At 36.9% G+C, this 20,231-nt stretch overlaps 1 protein-coding gene across 1 annotated transcript in view; it reads right to left on the reverse strand.

Annotated features, from left to right (window-relative positions):
* Positions 1–3,133: 3,133 nt before the first annotated feature.
* The window catches only part of taok1a (TAO kinase 1a), a 40,929-nt gene continuing 23,831 nt past the window's right edge, over positions 3,134–20,231 (reverse strand). Inside the window, exons 6-20 of the mRNA XM_087284226.1 lie at positions 19,560–19,656; positions 17,895–18,008; positions 17,238–17,329; positions 17,060–17,153; positions 16,899–16,980; positions 14,578–14,745; positions 14,185–14,400; positions 12,436–12,567; positions 12,056–12,292; positions 11,844–11,972; positions 11,553–11,756; positions 11,227–11,466; positions 8,067–8,279; positions 7,797–7,979; positions 3,134–5,367 (exon numbers count right to left, since the gene is read on the reverse strand). Of these exons, the coding sequence (XP_087140352.1) occupies positions 4,849–5,367; positions 7,797–7,979; positions 8,067–8,279; positions 11,227–11,466; positions 11,553–11,756; positions 11,844–11,972; positions 12,056–12,292; positions 12,436–12,567; positions 14,185–14,400; positions 14,578–14,745; positions 16,899–16,980; positions 17,060–17,153; positions 17,238–17,329; positions 17,895–18,008; positions 19,560–19,656 (2,720 nt within the window). The 3' untranslated portion in view covers positions 3,134–4,848. The remainder of the gene's footprint in view (positions 5,368–7,796; positions 7,980–8,066; positions 8,280–11,226; positions 11,467–11,552; positions 11,757–11,843; positions 11,973–12,055; positions 12,293–12,435; positions 12,568–14,184; positions 14,401–14,577; positions 14,746–16,898; positions 16,981–17,059; positions 17,154–17,237; positions 17,330–17,894; positions 18,009–19,559; positions 19,657–20,231) is intronic.

Consider the following 20,231-nt stretch of genomic DNA (forward strand, 5'->3'; position numbering starts at 1 on the left):
GCAGTTGAAGTAAAGCAAACCAACTAGACAAACTCGCTTGGGGAGGGGAAGTTAGCTTGAAAAATCCCCCCCAAAAAAGTGCATTCAAACATCCTTGCGTCGCAACGCTGGATCCAGGTGAAGCTTGGCGTGAAGTGATGGCAGAGGGGGAGAGTGAGGGCAGGCAGGGGCATCGGCAGCACAGCTCATATCCTCATAATACTGGGAACTGACACCTGTGTTCGGGTGGCACAGAAGACAGAAACAGAGCGGGGGAGGGGAAAGAGAAAAAGATCCCTGCATGTTTTAAAAGAAAATTCTAGTTATAGACTTGGTCTTCTCAGTTGTTTTTAAACAGCCAATGAATATTTTTTGGCTGTAAATCTTTGGGGCAGCTATTGATTTAATAAAATATAAGTACTTCATAAACTGACACTGTCGAGCAAATGTTTGGACACATGATTGAAAGCAAGATGCACCTCATTAAGTTGGCTTGGAGTATTTGGCCATTAACATTTCTAAAAAGCGTGTAGTTCACAGAGATTTTACACAAAAACAGTAGAGTCTGCAAGTCTGTGAGTTTGATTCTCTGAATTGAACTCATGAAATCAAGATAATCAACAAAAATTAAAAGAGTCGTTGCATGGCATATGTCTCTAATATTTTTGTAAACATAAATATTTATATGTAATGCTAAATATTTTTTATCATACACATGTAGTGAAAATATATAGTGTGAAAGCATTTTTAGCATTGGCGTTTATTAAAATTTTAATAATACATCTGAAACGACTTGGCAAAAGCTGTTTAGTTGAAATAATGCTACTCTCCTCTGATATACACCACCGTTCAAAAGTTTGAGGTCAGTCATTTTTTTTAAAATAGAAGATTAGGAGCAAGAGGACACATTAAATTAATCAAAACAGAACAGACATTTATAACGTTACAGAAGATTTATACTTCAGAAAAACACTGATGTTTTTATATTCTATTCATCAAAATATCCAAAAAACTTTTGTGGCATTACAGCTTCCATTCTGCAAATAACAGCACTCATCCGGCCTTTTAACCCTTCAACCTTGTGTATTACTCCGCCCACATACAGCGACAAGCAGAGGACACTCTACAGCTTGACAAATATTGCTGCTGTTGGACAATTTAATGTACTTTTGAGGCACGTAGTTGTTTAGATTGCAACTATGCAGTTTATTTTTAAGGATAGTGCTTATTATGTGCTTAGTTACAAGTTCTGAAAGACAGTGCGTCGGCAGCCATTAGCATGTTATTGAGCAAAGATGGTTGACGATTCTCATCCACAAGATGGCGATAGAGACAGAATAATAAGCCCTAAGAGAAAAAAACAGCGTGATTTCTAACTACAGCTGATCAAATCATTAAACAGGTAATTGACTTTCTACATTGCAGAAAAATCCAGCTTAAACCAGCCTAGAATGGTTGGCTGGTTGATCAGCCTGGTTTTATAGGGGTTTTGGCCATTTCCAGCCTGGTCTCAGTTAGTCAGGCTGGGAGATGACTAGCTAAAACCAGATTGACAGATTGGCCAAGCCAAAACCAGCTATGTCCAGCCTAAAGCAGGCTGGTCAAGTTGGTTTTAGCCGGTTGTTTTCCAGCCTGACCAGCTAAGACCAGGCTGGAAATGGCTGGAAACCAGCCTGGAAATGGCCAAAAAACCTCTAAAACCAGGCTGGTCGACCAGCTAAAACGAGCCAACCAGCTTAGCTTTAGATGATTTTTTCAGCAAGGTAAGTCGATCTCTCTCTTTTGTTTGTTGTAGTGTTTTATTTTTATCATAGTAATATTGTGATCTCCCGATTACAACAGAGAAAAACTGGGAAATCTCTGTAGACTGATGACATTTCATGCTGTTCAGCCTTATAATCTTAAAGCGTGAGCAAAATCACCTGTTTTGTCATCACTTTAGATATTACGCAAGAGAATCATTCAAATACTAGCTCTAAAGTGACATTAGTGAATGAGCAATGGTTTCTGCTGTTCTGAAGTCAGCTGCAGATGTGAATGAATGGCAGAAGAAAGTAGTTTCTCATACAAAATGGTTTTGAGACTTTGAGTGTGCTTGATTTTCTTTTCTATACACATAATTTATGTTGTATAAATGCAATATCACATTCATAGCAGTGCAATGTGGCTGTATATCACCACGGGTGGGACAACACGCCTCCCACCAGTGCAGATATACAGCCACATTGCACTGCTATGAGTGTGATACTTCTCATTTATATTATATACATATATATATATATATATTTTTTTTTACTATTAATATTTCTGTATTTTAACTGATAACGTTTACTAGGTATTCAGGTATTCTCAACCATTCAAATGTTTTAAGGCAGATATTTACAATAATTTTTTCAAAGAGATTAGTTTTTTTCGTGTTATTTTAAAATGGGATATATTTATGTATATACATATATATATATATATATATATATATATATATATATATATATATATATATGTATATATGTATATGTATATATATATATATATATATATATATATATATATATATATATATATATATATGTATATATATATATATGTATGTATATATATATATATATATGTATATATATACATATATATATATATATGTATATATATATATATATATATATATGTATATATATATATGTATATATATACATATATATATATATGTATATATATATATATATATATATGTATATATATATATATGTATATATATATATATATATATATGTATATATATATATATATATATATATATATGTATATATATATATATATATGTATATATATATATATATATATATGTATATATATATATATATATATATGTATATATATATATATATATATATATATATGTATATATATATATATATATATATATATATATATATATATATATATATATATATATATATATATATATATATATATATATATATATATATATATATATATATATATATATATGTATATACATAAATATATCCCATTTTAAAATAACACGAAAAAAACTAATCTCTTTGAAAAAATTATTGTAAATATCTGCCTCAAAACATTTGAATGGTTGAGAATACCTGAATACCTAGTAAACGTTATCAGTTAAAATACAGAAATATTAATAGTAAAAAAAAAAATGCGAATGTGTCCAAACATTTGACTAAGCACTGTTTGCTGTTTAGTGTGGCGGTCATGTGACCAGATCAAAAGTGTTTTGCCTATTCCTGTCAAGTGTCACATAAGAAAGCCTGCTGTCATGACCTTCAGAGAAAAAGAGAGAAAGCTGTTCAACATGACCCTACAGTCCGTTACATTACATTCCCAGAGAGTCAACAACATAACACAAACCTGACGGAGGACAGAGTACATTCAGGCAGGTTCTGCACTCATTTCCTTCACAATGATACTGTACCAAAAGCGTCAACAAATTCACATCTACCACTTCCTTAAAATGACCACACAAATCTTTTTAAGAGTAACAGTAAGCATCCTCAACATCTGCCACAGCACAGTTTTACGCCTACATTAGTCGTTTTTTATAGTTGAGAATGCTTGTAAAAATATTCCTTTAAACACAACACACTATATAAAGTGCTTCTGCTTGGCAGCTATTAAAAGGCACCTCAAAAGTTGAACACAAGTGTTTAGCATTACACATAGCGGGATAATATAGCTCATCTTTAGGTGTACCAAAATGGACTCCTAATTGGACTCATTAACTTAGGGAAATATGATTTAACTATAAATTTTGGGTAATTCTTTTTTCAGCTACATGAAAACAATCGCTTGGCATGTCAATAACACATTCAAGGCACTGAACATATATATCTGATATTTATAAGCTGGCATTGCACTTCTAAAACATCACATATGATGAATAATCAAAAAAGCACCACATCTAAGCAAGTCTGGACAGCTGATCCAGATGAAAGCTGGCTGACCTAGAGAAATAAAGGGTGTATCGAAGGCTGAAACAACTGAAGTCAGGTTATCTGCTTAATGCAAGCACAAACTAAAAAAGAAAGTACTGTATGCTGGAGAGATATGAACCGATTTGTGCTTGACTGTTCGGTTCAAAATGCAGCCTCAATGACCTACACCTGACAACTTAATGATGACAAAATGGTCAAGTATTTTCGATGAAATTAAAAAAGGAAATGTCTATTTTTTCACATTACTTTCTGCAAAAATACAGTACTTGATGTAAGAAAACAACTTGTTTATCTCTGCAACTGAATCATCCAACTTAAATATCTGAACTCAAAAAAATTGGCCGGCTTTCTTTCCATCACATATACTCATTTCATTTTTTTTTTTCCCAAAGCCCGAATGTTTTTCCTAAGAGCATGACAGCAGGCTGATAGCTGAGATTGTATCCGTATATTGTAATTTATATACAAAAATATGATGAATTATGGCCATCATCCCCTTTAAATCTCCTTTTGGTTTATGAATCCACACTTTATGTGGACTACAGCTAAAGCAATAAATATCTACATTTATTTATGTATTTATATATATTTCACTATCATTATTAAGCATTATAGCAATCTCATCAAGTGAGCTTTAAGTGAAGTTAGTGTTTTAAACTCTGAGTGGTCATCAAAAATGCTTCATGCAAAGTTGGAAAACCTTTAGACCTGAGTGATATTTACGTTTACTTGCAAATCTGCATGTCGGAAAGTTAATGGAACGAAAGAGAGGGAAAAGAGGATAAAAGAGTGCAGTTAGCTCTGCTCTCTGTGCCAGTCTTTAGTGTGTGCCAGTGCGTTCCCCTACCCTGTGAGTATGCGTGTGTTTGTGTGTGCAGGGTTGGCACAAACGCACTGGTGTTTATGTATAGGACAGGTGTGAACCGTTGGATATCTGAGATGTGATGCTGGTGCTCCTACTCATGCCCTGCTCAGTGCGCCCCGCTGAGGTGGTCCTCCTAAGCGCCTGGGGGCTGTTTCGCATCCCCACGCTGCTTTTTGGCATGGCCCCTGGGGGCCCTGAGGAGGAGTGGCCCCATGGAGGAAGCCCACTTCCTGGGATAGCTTGGCCCCAGGCCTGCTGAACCTGTGCTCCTCCCTGACTGGGGTGGTAGTGGTGACCACCCCCTGAACCGGTGCTGCTGCCCCACTGTGTCCCCTGAGAGCCGTCTGAGTGATGCTGATGAGGCATCCAACTGGCCGGGGCCCCAGGGAAGCTGTGGCTCAGGCCCTCAGGAGAAATGTTGGCCAAGACCATGTTGCTGAAGCCCAAGCGCATGCTCTCAGAGTCGAAGGCCTCGATCTCTCTGGCCTGTCGCTCCAGCAGGCTGCGGATGCGCTCCGTGCGCTCGTTCTGCAGGGTCAACATCTCCTCTTCGATCTGGGAGACAGACCAGTTTAATTATTAACATGCTTTTAAAAAGCTTAAATGTACAGTGGCTCCAAAAAGCATTTAGATACTTAAGAGCAAATTAAATATGAATGGTATTGAATAAATATCAAATAACAGGTTTTAAAATTGACAAAACAATAGAATGTCTGGCTAACAATAAGTTAATCTAAATACACTTAAGAGTGTTCTGTGTAACTGGAATGTGATATGTAATGCATTAAAGTAAAGTAAAATAGTTGTCCTCATAAAAATGTCTGTATAATTAAATATGTGTCTAAAATTAAATTAGATTCCCAAATGATGAGTTCAGATGCAAAACCCTCTAAATCTATCAGAACTCTTTTTTTGTAAATGAGCATTTTCTATCAAGTTCCTGTAATTAGGTTCAGAAATTTCATTGTACATGTAATGATAAGGTTATAAACTAGTAAATAAAATAGCTTTTTTTTCCCCAAAATTTCACTTTAGACAATTCTTCAGTTTTTAAAAAGGTAAATTTTCTTTTGCGTCAAAACCAGGTAAATGCACTTTTTGCAAAAACCTCTGAATCCACCTATTGGGGCAAGACAGTGTAATTAGTTGAAAATCACTAAAGGTGCTTTTAGAAATGTGTTTACCAAACATAAAACACGTTACACAGACCACCTAAAGTTAAAAATACATAAATCACCCAAGTATGTGGCGGTTTGTTCTGCTGTAGTTACCCATGATAAATCAGGGACTAAACAGAAGGTAATGAATGAATGAAATCTGTCAAGTAAGTGCATTAATCAATAACATTATAATGGACATTAATTAAATCTTAATCTGTTGTCATTTCTGATATTATGGATTTAGATTTAATGTAAGTAGAACAATGAAAACATTGCAAATATTGTAATAAGCTTGCTAGATTCAAATAATGTAGTGTAAAAACATTGTGTATTGTCCAGCAACATAAAAAGCTTATCAGACGTATAAGTAACATGAAGTCATATAAATAATGTATAGTTTTATATATTATATATTAATCTTTTAAAAAATAGCTTACATTAGCATATAAAACACAAGGTCTAGTGGGTAAAAAGGGGACGTCTCTCATACACATTTAAAAGCTGTTATTCATTCATCCTCACCATACTCAAGGTCTTGGGTCATTTTTTCATCTCTTATTTATCCTCATAGCATTTATGTGGGATAAAAGAACAGTATCTTAACCTAGTCTTTCAAGAAATACAGTTGTCGTTTATTGTACAGTTTATTGTATTGTAAATCGGACTCATTCAAAGTAGCATCACTGCGCAAAAAACGTTATGAATGTATGCTACACTTCCGACTGTACAGTGTGTTTTCTTTTACTTAGAATGCACAGAGTTTTGAGGTAAGGCACGTTTTCATTTGCCATTCACTGACAGTCAGACAGGCTCATCTAATTTATATTAGAAGCGGATATCAAACTAAATCAGAAGCGAAATAAAACCTCCTCATAAAAGCAGGCGTATCAGAGCATTCGCTCAATCTCATTAGCTCATTTTTGGTGGAAGTGGCGTTTAGGGGCTTTTGCATCTGAATTCTTCAAATACTCTTAAGGCCCGTGCACACTGAGACAATTTTTACTTGCGTTTTCCATCGACGTTTAACGCCTCGTGACTAAATAAAGGGCATCAATGTGATAGTGCACACCAACGCGTAAAAGTGTCATTTTTAATATAACGCCTCATGCTTGTTTTTTTGTTTTGAGGGCCACATCAAAACCTTCTCCACCAATCAGGTTGGCACTTTTGTTCACATGCACGGAGCTGCTGAAGTTACAGTAAATGGCACTTGAAGGCGCTCAAGCACAAAGCTGTCAATGCAAGTGCACATCGAAGAGGTGCCCAGAGGCGATATGAACGTGGAGCTGCTTATTGCTATGGTCAACAATAAAAATTTCTTCATCGCTAGAGCTGGAGCTGCAACTTGAACCATTTATAACAACAAACATGTCAACTTTGTCTTATTCTTCTGTGATAAAAGCTGGAGTCAAAAGTTGTGTAGTGCCATCTAAGGTCAAGGAGTGATTTTGCGTACTCTTCTGCTCAACACCAGTAAAAATCGATTGGGTTTGAATCCGGAAAAACATCTTGAAAAACGCTGGCGATAAAAGCAAACGAAAAGTGTCCCGGTGTGTACGAGCCTTTATATATAAAACTAAAACAATTTCCCTGATAAAATGTTTACCCTAACAGTTTTTGCTATACTTTGCAGAAGTGAAAAAATTAAATAAAAATAACACACAAGAATATATAATTTATATATATATAAAATGCTTTAGCTTAAGCATTTTTGTCTTTTTTCATGCACTATGTTGGTGATATTAGACAAGAATAGCCCTATTAAACATTCGTAGAAAAAAAAAAACATGAAAGTGGTGGTGTGTTTAAGTGACTCTGAAGGACCTTGGTCTCCAGCAGGGCCCTCCTCAGGGACACTCTCTGCTCCAGCTCTTTCCTCTCTCGCTCCTGCTGTGCGTCCGTCTGCATCTTGATCTTACTCTGGTAGGCATTCAACAGCTCCAACTCCTGCTGCAGCTGCATCCTCAGCACCTGACACTCCGCCTCCTGAGCCTCGTCCAGACGCAGCTGAGAAACAGAAAGAAAATCCATATCATTTTATTGGGCACTGACGGAGAAACCAGTTTAGCGTATTGTCTTGTGTCTCATACTCACAGCCTGTGTGGAGAGCATGTTGTTGATGGTGTGGTCATACTGCTCGGCTAAGATGGCTAGTTTCCGGGTCTGCTCCTCCTTCAGTCTCTTCAGCATGGTCTTGTGTTCGGGTTTCGGCGTGCTCTCCAGCAGGTGGTTCCGCAGGGCTTTGTACTGCCGGGTCTGGATTTTACATGCATCCTGGAACTGTTTCTTGATCTGGAGCTCTTTGGACTGTCAGAGAGGCAAAAGGTCAAGTTTTGAGGAAATTAATAAAATGTTAGGGTAGTGCATGACAAGATTTAATTAAAACAATTAGTCAGTGGGTTGTCGGAACAAATAATAAATCAAATGAAAGCCTTTTATAGTTGGTTTTAGAGTCAACTAATCCCAATATAAGATTCTTCTGAATGTTAACATAGGATACACTTATGAATGAAACCAAACAAGCAAACAAGCTATAAATACAATAAAATAAGCATGTAAAATATATCTAATAGTAGTTTACCTCAATAATTAACTTGCCGATTAGTTATTGGACTACCCACAATAAATAAAGGGAATCTAAAAATAATCTATACATAACTAGAATTTAAAGTTCATGGATAAACTTTGATGTTGGCTTGAGAAAGCCAATATGACTGCGCTAGGACTGGGAATGGCAGTTGGCAGAAAGCACAGCAGGTGCTCAGTGGTTGCTAGGTAGTTGCTAAAATGTTTATGGTATTGCTAGGAGGTTGCTAAGTAGTTGCTAACTAAAACTGGGTTACTAAATGGCAACCCTCATGTGCATATTTGATCCTAATACTTAGTAGGCATTTCTAGCATATGTTAACGCACAAAGATAATCATGAATAGTATGTAGCTAGTCGTTATTAGCATTTAGCTAATCATTGTTAACATGCATAGTATATAGGAAGTCCTATTTCTCTAGCTAGCATGAGTCAAACGAGCAAATACCCAGGTCCCTACGATGTTCTGATTATAGATATATACACTAAATATCACATTCGAACCCTGAGCATGGGTAAATAGTGCCGCCACATTTGTACAGGGCTCCCAGGACAAATTTCATTCAACCGCACTAGTCAAGACCAAAGCCAATGTGAAGATGCTGAACTTTAGCGCTGTGTACGGGTGTATTAACGAGCAAACAAAGAAAACAAAGCATAAAGGCAGAACATTTCATTGGTAAGATTTCGTTCCTTACGTTTTTGTATGTTATGAACTTTTGTGACAAACAAGAAACGTTATTGATGATAATACAGTCTCTTACTGCATTGATTATAACGCAGTGTAGCACCTACTCATACTAATACTAGGCTTATGCTAGTTTGGTTGAATAAAATCAGCAAACAATGTAAATGAAATATGATAACAAGATGCTGCGTTACTAGAAACTTGTATTAATGTCGGCTAGGAGAACGAGTCATTTATAACGGAGATTCATTCACAAACGAATCGCTCCCTCTGTTAGAATGAGAAATAAAAACAGGAGAGGGGGTGTGTTTCAGGACATGGATTATGTTTAAGTAGGATAACAATATATTGGCTTTCTCAAGCGAACGTAACTAGTCTGCTGCTGAACAGCTAGCTACTAAAAAAGTGGCACATTTGTAAAATAAACCAGGAGAATCAAATCTTTTTGACCTCACTAATCAAATTGTTGGTTTATAAATAGTGGACTAGTCAAAAACAGGGTGAAAAAAATAAAACCCGTCAGGCTGACTAATCAACTACAGTAGTCAATACTTGAAGTGGATCAAAAAAAGAGGAGCATGGGTGTTGTTCAATAGCTTTAATCATTTTTCATAAACCTTTTTTGATCCGGTTCAAATGTTGACTACTATAGTTGGCTCTTGGACAACTAGCAAGTGGGGACAAGATACAAAATGGAGGAAATATTTCAAGAATTAATTGATTTTTAAACAACTAGGACTGAGCAATTAATCGATCGAATCACGTTGCAATTAATTAATCGCAAGAGGCTGTGATATGCAATATATTATTTAATTTCCCCCACCCATAGCAGTTGCTGACTGCTGTCTCTGTCTGACAGTCTTACTAGCCATTTGAGTGAGCACACTTTCGTTCTGCCCAATCAGAATTGTGCAACCAAACTATGCGAAATGCCCACAACAAAACAAACAAACAGGAAAGCACAGACGAGTGGGACGATGGCATCTGCCGCTTCAGAAGCATTAATTGACAATTAATAAATAAAAAACAGCATGTTAGTAATATGGGAATATCTTGGTTTCAAAGTCACAGACACCAAACAAAACCAGATAATTTGTAAGAGCTGTCGCAGAATTATTGTCAGTACGAGGCAATACACCAACCAGCACCTAAAAAAGCACCACAGGCAGCTATATGAGGAGTGTCTTGCTAAAAAGTCAAGTAAAGTATTACCAGTGACACTCAATCTAGTACCAAGCAACAGCAAAGTACAATTTCAGTTGTTTGCAGCTGTTACACCATATGAAAAAACATCACAAAAGCACCAGGAGATAACTAACATAACTCGCAACCTCACTAAAGACACGGTGCCTCTAAATGCAGTGACCAAAGAGAGAGTTAAAAACACCATCAAAATGCTGGATAATATACACTTCCATCTCACACATATTTTTGCCATTTTGCAGTATCACAGCTGAACGTTGAATGTCACGATATTTAGTGTAGTATCTGTGATATTTATTTTGCTTTAGACAATATAAGCTACAGAAAGGCTCTTATTAGCCATGTTTGTTTGCTGACTATTCTGTATTTTTATTATTATTATTATTGTTACCATCTCCCTAATTTGAATTGAACTTAAGATCACTTTATTTGTGCTTATTGTTTGCTCTAGAGAAAAAAATCTGTTTAATTTCTGAATATTTAAAAAATAATTTAAATCAACGTTGCAGTAAATTAATTTCTTTTCAGTTCCTTTTTTAACATTTTAGCAGTAAGAAATTATGATACAGATTATTGAGCTGAAGCTTAACTACAAAATGAAATCACAAATTGAATCAAAATCACAATATCGGTCCCAAAAAAAAATAAAAAATTTATATTTTCCCCAAATCCCACAGCACTAGTTAGAAAATTAGTAACAATGTCTTTAACCACCAATCTCACATACATCTGTTTTAGAATTTTCCTAACCTTGACCTTAAAACTGGAGTGAGGTTACCTTGAGGCTCTTGGGCTGCTGTCGGACCTCCATGACATGTTTGCGCCTGAGCTCCCTCTCTCTGCGCTTGTTGTACTCCAGCTGGTTGGTGAGCTCAGTCTGATGCTGCAGGCGAATCTGCTCCGCACGCATTTTCTGGATGGTGCCCAGGTGCCTGAACTCCAGCTCCTGCATGGATTCGTGGTGTCGGAGTAGCATGGCATGTTCCAGATCTTTCTGTGTCTGGCGTTTGTTCAGCTCCTAAAAACGATAAAAAACAGAAAGCTAAAAAAAACTGGACAGCTATCAGTCACATTTTTACTTTTCTATACATGCCGTCAGCTAACCTCTCTCATGAGATCTTGCTCCACATTGTGACGTGCAATAAGAATGCGGCGCTTGAACCTGCGGCACTCGAGCTCCAGATACTGACGCTGTCGGCGCAGGAGATTGGCTTCCTCCTCTGCCTGAAAGTGCTGGATGTTCTCCTTCTGCTTGGACAGCCACTCCTGCTTCTCCTTCTTTGGTGTGGACTGGTTCTCATTCAGTTCCTGCAATGAAAATTTATAATAAATGGGAATGACCAATGGAATTTATGAAGGATGAAAGAATGAGGCTGTCTTAAGTGGCTCCCTGACCTCTTTAAGCTGTTCCTTGCGCAGTTTGTACTCTCGTTTCTGAGACTCCAGGAAGCTGTTGAGCTCCTTCTTCTGCTGGCTCTGAATGTGCTGCAAGAATTTTTTCTCGTCGTTCGCAAAAGTCTTGGCCTAGACAGAAAAAATATTTAGATAAAATGTTTTGCTATATTTTTTATTGATTTATTTTTTTTTGTTTGTTTAAGTCACAGTACATCTTTCTCCATGGTGCCCTGGTGCTTCTTGATGAGTTTGTCCATCTCAGCAGCAAAGCTGTTCCTCTGGTTCTCCAGTTCTTTATCCAGCTTAAGTCTGTGCTCGTCCATCTCGCCCTTCAGCTTATTCTCCAGGGCCAGAAGGTGTTTCTGGTGCTGCCTGCGCATACGTTTGTAGCCAGACATCTGCTCGCGCACCTCGGAGTCCTGCTCGTGTTCTTGAATCTGACGCGTTACCTACAACACGCAAAGACAAGTGATTGACCAACAGAACAGAAACCAGCTTTTGACCTTCAAACGTTAAAGAAGCACTAAACTATTAAACTTAAATTGATCAAAGAGACTCCGAGACTGTTTTTGGCTGGTAATATGGCTCTCACCAGGGAAGCTGTGCGGATGGTGGCAAAGTGCTCTCGATTGCGGTACTGACGCCGTGGAGTGTGTGCTGGGGGAGACTGGGGCTCTGTGGGCTGTTTCTGAACTTCGGTTTCTTCTTGATAGCTCTCTTCCTCCTACAGACAGCATATGAATGTCATAAAAAACAGAACAAACAGGCCATGCATGTGCTTTTTATTTCAAATACAATAGAAAAATTGGTCCCTGAAAAGTCTTGAAGCCCTGTATTTTTACTTCAGGCATTTTAGTCCCATTTTTATTGAACTATTAGCAGTTTTGCAAAGTAGCACTAGGAGGAAGCCCGCGTACCACTACCACAGTTTTGAGAACCACTGGTCTAGGGGGTCGAATTGAGGTCGCAATCTTTTTACAATTAATTGTGCAGCTCTAGTTTACAGATATTTAAGAAACATGCCAAGTGAAAAACTATGCTAAAGTTAGATATTTTGAAAATGTGAGTTACGTGCCGAAACGTTTGTTTTTGTTTGGGTCATTTAACCTGCCCAATGCCAGTTTAGCCAATTATATTTCAGCACCTTGGGTTGCCTTGGTGGAAAACAGCATATTTCATTCAGTCAGGAAGGCTCTCAAGGCATGTGTCTGTGACCAAAATGCAACCTCCGGTGGACAGTAGCAGACTCCGAAATGAGACAGTTTTAGAGTTCCACATAAGGTTATTAATTATCAAATAATTTAAATATTACAAAAGTAAACATTAGGTAAGCAAGTTAGGTTGTAACCCTGTGTCCCAACTCCCAACAACACACTATGTGATGAGATTTGCAGTTATAAACAATTTGGCTGTTTGCACCAGACGAAACACGACAGAAATGTAAATACAGCTATTCAGATGCACAGAAAATGCACTCACTCATGAAATGGTAAGGTTTATAATCTAATTAATACATATTAATCCTATTTAACATTATTAAATGTACATGCTGTATCACTATGTGTTGGTTTAAAATCACAGTTATGAAGTTCAATTTCAAATGGTTTATTTCATTTTTATCTGCTACTGCTTACACTAGTATGGCAATAAATGTAATGTAAAATGGCATTCAAACTCACATTAGCATTTAATGCTAAATAAAGCACATGAGGTGTACCTAAGGTGCTCAATGTCAGTTTTCTGTTGTGCTCCTGCAAGAAATAAATGCCGTTTCTAATATAATCACTTCGAGGTGTTGGTTGAAACAAAACTCCTTTTAATATGGAGAATATTCCTTCTATCGCGTGCTGTTGCTTTGATATAAAACATGATTTAAATCAGCTTTTATAGGCTTGATCGTCAGACTTGCTCATTTTGGTCATCAATCTGGCAACTTGCACTTGCATTTGTTATGATCCAGGAATGCAATACCGAGTTCAACCATTGGGTGTCAAACTTACATACTACACCTTTAAAAAATAACGTGAAAGGTTGTACAAGCATGCTAAATAGGTAGCAAATCTGTAAAGATTTAGGTACAGGAGTTCAGAATAGGAAATAAAAAAGTATACATGTGCTTAGCTGATTCTTTTGCTATGAATGGGATAAGACAATAGCCAATCAGATTAGAAATGGATTGAATAAGTTTTTTTCAGTTCTCTCCCTAATAACCACCAGTACGTCAGTGAATGACATTTTTGAAGTCTATTTGACAATGTTGTCTGAGACTTGTCAACTTTTATCTCATGCGCTAAAGAAATGGCGAGCGATATAATACCTGCAGTTAAATGTTAATACAAACCGGTTTAACGTGAATTATGGAGCTGTTGGGTATGATGGTCTGGTCTTTCTCCATCAGGTCCACCTCACTCTTGTTGTCGTCAGTGGCATCTGTAGCGTCAGGCAGGCTGTTGACCGAGCTGCTCTGTGAGCTTGCGCTGATCGACATGCTAGGGATGGACTGGTTACTGCCTACACTGTTCACTGTGCCCGTACGCCCAACACTGTGCTCTACTTCCTGCAACAGATTGAATGAATGAAACATTTTTTTCAGTAAAAATATCCTGAATTAGTTGAGGCAATGTGTTTCTATAGACAGGACGAAACACAACTTCCTGCTGCTGCAGGAAGAAATTTGGCAGAGCACCAAGGGTCAAAGGAAACGGAGACATACAGTACAACTACAATAACTGACCTCTTCATCGTCTGGGACCTCTACCGCAGGGCCGTTGTGAGCCTCCTGGAAGAGGATCTTTTTCATCTTGCGGGACTGCAGGTTGTCCAGCTCTCTCACAGCATCTTTGGTGCGCTGGATCAGGTCAATAAGCACAGACTCTGGCCTCTCACGCTGGACAAATGCATGCTGCACATGGCAAAAAGAGATCAACAAACAAGGATCAGATGCTTTAAAGAAACTAAAAGAGAATATTAAATGGTTTCGAATAAGCAAGTAATATGAATGCATGCACCAAACAGTAATCATTTATATGTTAATTTCTGTTTTACTTAAGAACATAATCATTTTATTTAGTTAGATTGCATTAAATTAAATGTGACAGGAAGTGTCAATAAATACCTTTACATCTTTATATTTACAGGGTCTTACATTGTATCTTAACAATTTTATATCTCAATTAAATGCTGTTCTTTTTTAACTTCTGAACTCAAATAATCTTAAAAGACATCACGGTTTCTTGCATTTAAACAAGAAATATTTGTTTAGCACCAAATCAGCATGGAATCATTTCTAAAGGATCATGTGATAGTGAAGACTGGAGTAATAGCGGTGTAATTAATACTTTATAAATATGATTAAAGTAATATTAATAAATAATACTTTAAAGAGTTGATCCACTACGATATCATATTCTAAACTTTAGTTGATGTGTAATGTAGATGTGGGAACTTAAACAACATCTCTGAATGTAATACGATCAAAGGTAAATGCAAAGAGAGACATTAGCCTTTACAGAGTTAGCTTAGCAAAGCCTAGAGCAAACGAATTTGGGGACTACAAAAAAAATACACCCAGTCTAGTGAGATCATAAAGGCTTTCGGTTACGCATTTTCCCCATGCGCACACACCCAGAGGCGCTGAAATGTTATAGCAGAGAAAGGTAAAATGCTGTCCAAACACTTCTATTTCCACAGAGCTTCTTCTGTTTCTGTATTTGGGCTACCACAAGACTTGACACAAAGAGAGAAGTGCTTACAGTTTATTTTTATTTTTGTTCCAGAGAATTATATAAAAAAAAGTTATAGCGCTAGCATTTGACAAAGGAGAACTTGCAGAATCTCTCCCAGGTCAGTGCTGGATTCAGCTAAAAACTCCTCCAACCGACGAAGCTGTGGATTGTGAGCCACAACCTGTAAGTATTTTTAATTGTTAAAACTGATCAACTACAGGCACAGTTTCTAGCTTTAACGGTATGTTTTAGCAAGGGCATAAACAAGGATGTAAACAACCGAAAATGCTGTTTGGCATTGCAAACAATGTAGCTACAAATTTATATTTATCAGTCAAACCCCTGCAAACAGCCGCATTCTTCAGCAGCGTGTGCAGTGTCTCTCTATGTGGCTGCTTTCAGTGTCTCTCTATGTGGACGCTTTCCCTGCATTCTACATTCTAGTGAAGCAGAGCAAATACGCAAATCACAGCACATTATGTTAGCTGACCAATCAGAGTCTTTTGAGGGCGAGCCTTTAAGAGGAATTGTGTAATATGACATTTGTTTTCACATTAGCTGTGTAGCTGTATTTAATCACAGTAAGATATATGAAAAAATAAAGTGATTTTCTAAAAGGGAAGCATGAGCTCACATTGCTTTGCATCTTATAAACACAACAAAGCCTTAAAAATGCACTATAAACCAAACCCTTAAAATATATATGTATATTTATCATTTAGAAAAAAATACTTAATTTTTAAGAATGTAATATTTTTGAGGAATTAGGAATAACCCGTTTTGTTTTGCATTGTTTCCAACAAATGTGTTTGTGACATTGTAGCGGTATAGATTTTGAATAATTAAAGAGTAATACTAATAATAAAATCTAAAAAGATAAAATATTAAAATGTTTTTTTTTATTGTTTTGAAGAACTAATTGTTTTATTGGTCAGAGGCTTCTATTTACAACATGTTTTCCCTCACAGATTCACACTTGAAATTTAAATGAAATTGACACCATTGTGTTTAAAACTCTCTGTATAGCATCAACCTTAGGATTTTCTAAATGAGTGAAAGTGGATAAAGTACAGTAATAATCTGAACTACCACCAAGCCAGCTAATAAAGTGTTTTATTGTTAGGCTTAGCATTATGCACCTCCTTGTGCCACAGATGCAAGAAAACATTAAGATTAAAACCAAACAGCTAAAGGCATCAGAGTGCAGAGACCACTGGAAAAATTCCTTTAAAAAGAAATGAATTCTTAGAGCGTCCCCAAGCATCATCTTCAAGAAGAACTCGCTGAACCCACAAACTCCTGTCTAAACAGTGAACTTTCTTTCACTTACTTTTAGCAGTTCTTCAGAGTGTGGTCTGTCCTGGGGCAACTTCTGCAAGCAGGAGTCCACAAAGTTTCTGAAGTAGTCCGTCCTGAGTGAAAATAAAGAGGGCAGGAGAATTTCAAACACTACAGCTCTGAGTGGAGGAATGAGAAAAAGCCATCACTCACCATTCACTGGACTGCAGGGATGGACTCTCATTCTGCGCAATGTGGTATAAGGCACTCATAGCATTCATGTTGAAGAGCGGAGGTTTTCGTTCAGCTGGAGGAGAAAACATGGTCAGAAACAGACTGGAAAAAAACTAAAAATATATAAGTGTATGTTAATCAAATCTTTTAATCTCACCTAATTCAATAGAGGTTATTCCTAGAGACCAGATGTCAACCTTTCCATCATATTGGCCCTCATCCATGGCTAGGATCACCTCTGGGGCCATCCTGTGATAGACGAAACAGCAATCATCAGTAAACTAACAATTCATTTCAGCATTTGGCAGGTCTAATAGGCTTTTCAAACATGATTAATTCCACCAATATTTAGGCTTTCCTGGCACAATTTTTTTGTCTATGAATAATTGATTAAAGTCTGTGTGAAAAAGAAGTTGCTGAGACTTTTATTTCAGTATGTTGATGTACTTCAAACTGAAACGAAATTTTGAGTAGAGGCCGAGGCTTTCTTTTTGTGCATCATCCCCTCATAGCAAACTAACGGTAAGAGGGGCGTGGTTAACAACATTATGAACCTGTCAAACTGATCTTAACAGGGAAGGATCGCCACTCCACAAAAAAGAAAATAGTCAGACTAACTACTTAATTGAAGATTAGCAAAATAGATTCATTACCATAGATTACTTGTTCACCTAAAGAATGACAATGTGCACAAAATAATCTTTGTAAATTTGGATTTCCCACTGACTTTATATTAATATAGTCTGATAAATGCTATGAAATTTGTATCCGTTAAAAGTCTCAAGAGATGACTGAAAAACAAAGTTTAACTCACCAATAAGGAGTCCCCACGAATGAATTGGCAGGAGAGGCGATGGAAGCAGAACCGAAATCTGCCAGCTTCACCTGTCCAGGCTCTGTGAGCAGGATGTTTCCAGCCTTGATATCCCTGTGAAAACAAAAACAAGTTGGGGGTGAGTAAACTTACAAAACTGAAATACACACTGCCCTTATCTAAAGCTCTAAAGTGTTCAAATCCACTTTTGCTATTTTAAGGATTAAAAAATACGCTCTGCATGGTCTAACAGGGTTAAGCTTATTCTCTTAATTAGTCATGGATGTGTTCTGAGAATAACCCAATCTCATCTCCCATTCCCCTTAAGAGTCAGTTGTGTTACGCCTTGGCGCATTTGCTATTTACATGGTGGATTTTGTAAGTGTAAATCTGAATGCTTCAATAGTGATAAAACAGTTAAACAGACCATCTGCAGCGCAAGGATAGAGTATGGGCTTTTTTCCATTCTGCCTCTTAACTCTCTTTCTCTCTTTCGTGCATAAGGTAACACTGTTGTACACACTCCACTAAAGACATCCATTAGCCTACATATTTAATTTCGCTTGTTAAGCGCAAAGATTTCTTTCATAGCGATTTCTAAATTCAGTTCTGATTTCCAGCAAACGAATATATGAGCAATAATAACAAAGTGTGGTCAAAAAACTGACTTTTATTCAATTACATGTCCTATGCCCTATGTGGTCCAAAACCTGACAGATGGACAAATCTAAGCTTGTTTTTAATATAATTAATATAAATATGCATATAAAAAACAATAATAATAATAATAATAATAATAATAATATTAATAACCACAACATTATACAAAAGCAAGTTGTCGTGAATAAATTGAAAAAGCTCCTCAGATGAAGAAGGCATGGAGGCAGTGGCTTTTATATTTATGAAGTAAAGTATTTTTCATTTGTAAAGATATTTGCGTATTGCTGTATATCCTGTGTGTATTAAGTAATGTGTAAGTGAGGCGCACAACTAATGCGGACTTTAGACTTTCAGCTGGTCTATTGCTCAGTCTATTTTAGTCCCTTAAAATAGCAAAGCGCTGACAATGCACCTTAACACACCTCTTTTCTAGGCTGGAACACCCATGAGTCCACCCATGGCCATGAATTTGCTATTTAAACAACGTGACGCAAAACGGGAAAATTAGGGTTGTGCTGGTCTGAAAATAGCAACAGATCGCGGCAAACACGTCTTGCACCAGGTGTATGATAGGGACCATTAACTTTATTGTAACAACAAAAAAAAAACGTTCACTTTATGGGTTTTTCTTATTTATATGACACATATAACCAGTAATACAAGTGAAATCATGCTAAATAGAGTTTAATTTCTTCTGAAAACCAACATAAGGTTGCAAATGCAATATTGACTTTATACAACAGTTCAACAATAAAGAGGTTAATACTGAGTGAGTCAAAATTGACAGTTTTTTTCACCAATGAAAATCTTTCCACCATTGTTTAGAGGTAAAAAAACAAAATAGTCAAACCCGAAATATGTAACAGTGTCATCAAGTTCAATACAACACAAAGCAGTTCCACGAAAACACAGCAAGGTTATTTATCAGAGTGAGTCAGGTCTATACTGATTCAGTTCAGCAATACATGGCCAGATTCTAAGGCACTTCTCTTCTGATTCACTCACCTGTGAATCATGTTGTGGGAGTGGAGGTACGCCAAACCCTGCAAAGCACCATGAGTAATCGCTGCAATCTCAATCTCCTGTAAAGGTTTTTTGTGTACTGCAAGTAAAACAAAATCTGTTTTAAAGAGGAGAGTCTCACTGGAGATAAACAATAGAGATGCGCGGATGGGCTATTATTTCATCCGCAACCGCATGACAAAATTCATCATCCGTCCGCCATCCATCCGCACTAACATTTTTGACCAATTTTTAAAACCGCACCCGCCCGCCATCTGCTGATTGGGCTCTTTATTTGAATGGCTTATTCCTTTTTTTTTATTAAATTAATGTTTCTTTATTGATCATTATATAATAGAGAATGACTTTAATGTAGACATGCAGTTAATCCAAACGTGCAAGTCATTAATTGACGACGCTTTGAAGTGACGCTAAAGATACGAAGACGTGTCTTTTCACTTGATTCGATTCCTCGGTCCTTCAGTCTTTTCCTTGCGTCCTTCCCTCGTAACGTTATCCCGGTGGGTTGGAAACACGAGGAAAGAAAGCAAGGAAAGGAAACGAGGATGCACAAATAAGAAATGAGAAGCACCCGAGCTCTCAGAATATCAGCAGTGAACTCAGTCTCCAATCGGCGCACAGGGACAAAAATAAATAAATAGCCTAAATTAAACG

Source organism: Danio rerio, chromosome 15 (assembly GCF_052040795.2).
Source record: "Danio rerio strain M-AB ecotype USA chromosome 15, GRCz13ab, whole genome shotgun sequence".
In the NCBI taxonomy this organism is placed as follows: domain Eukaryota; kingdom Metazoa; phylum Chordata; class Actinopteri; order Cypriniformes; family Danionidae; genus Danio; species Danio rerio.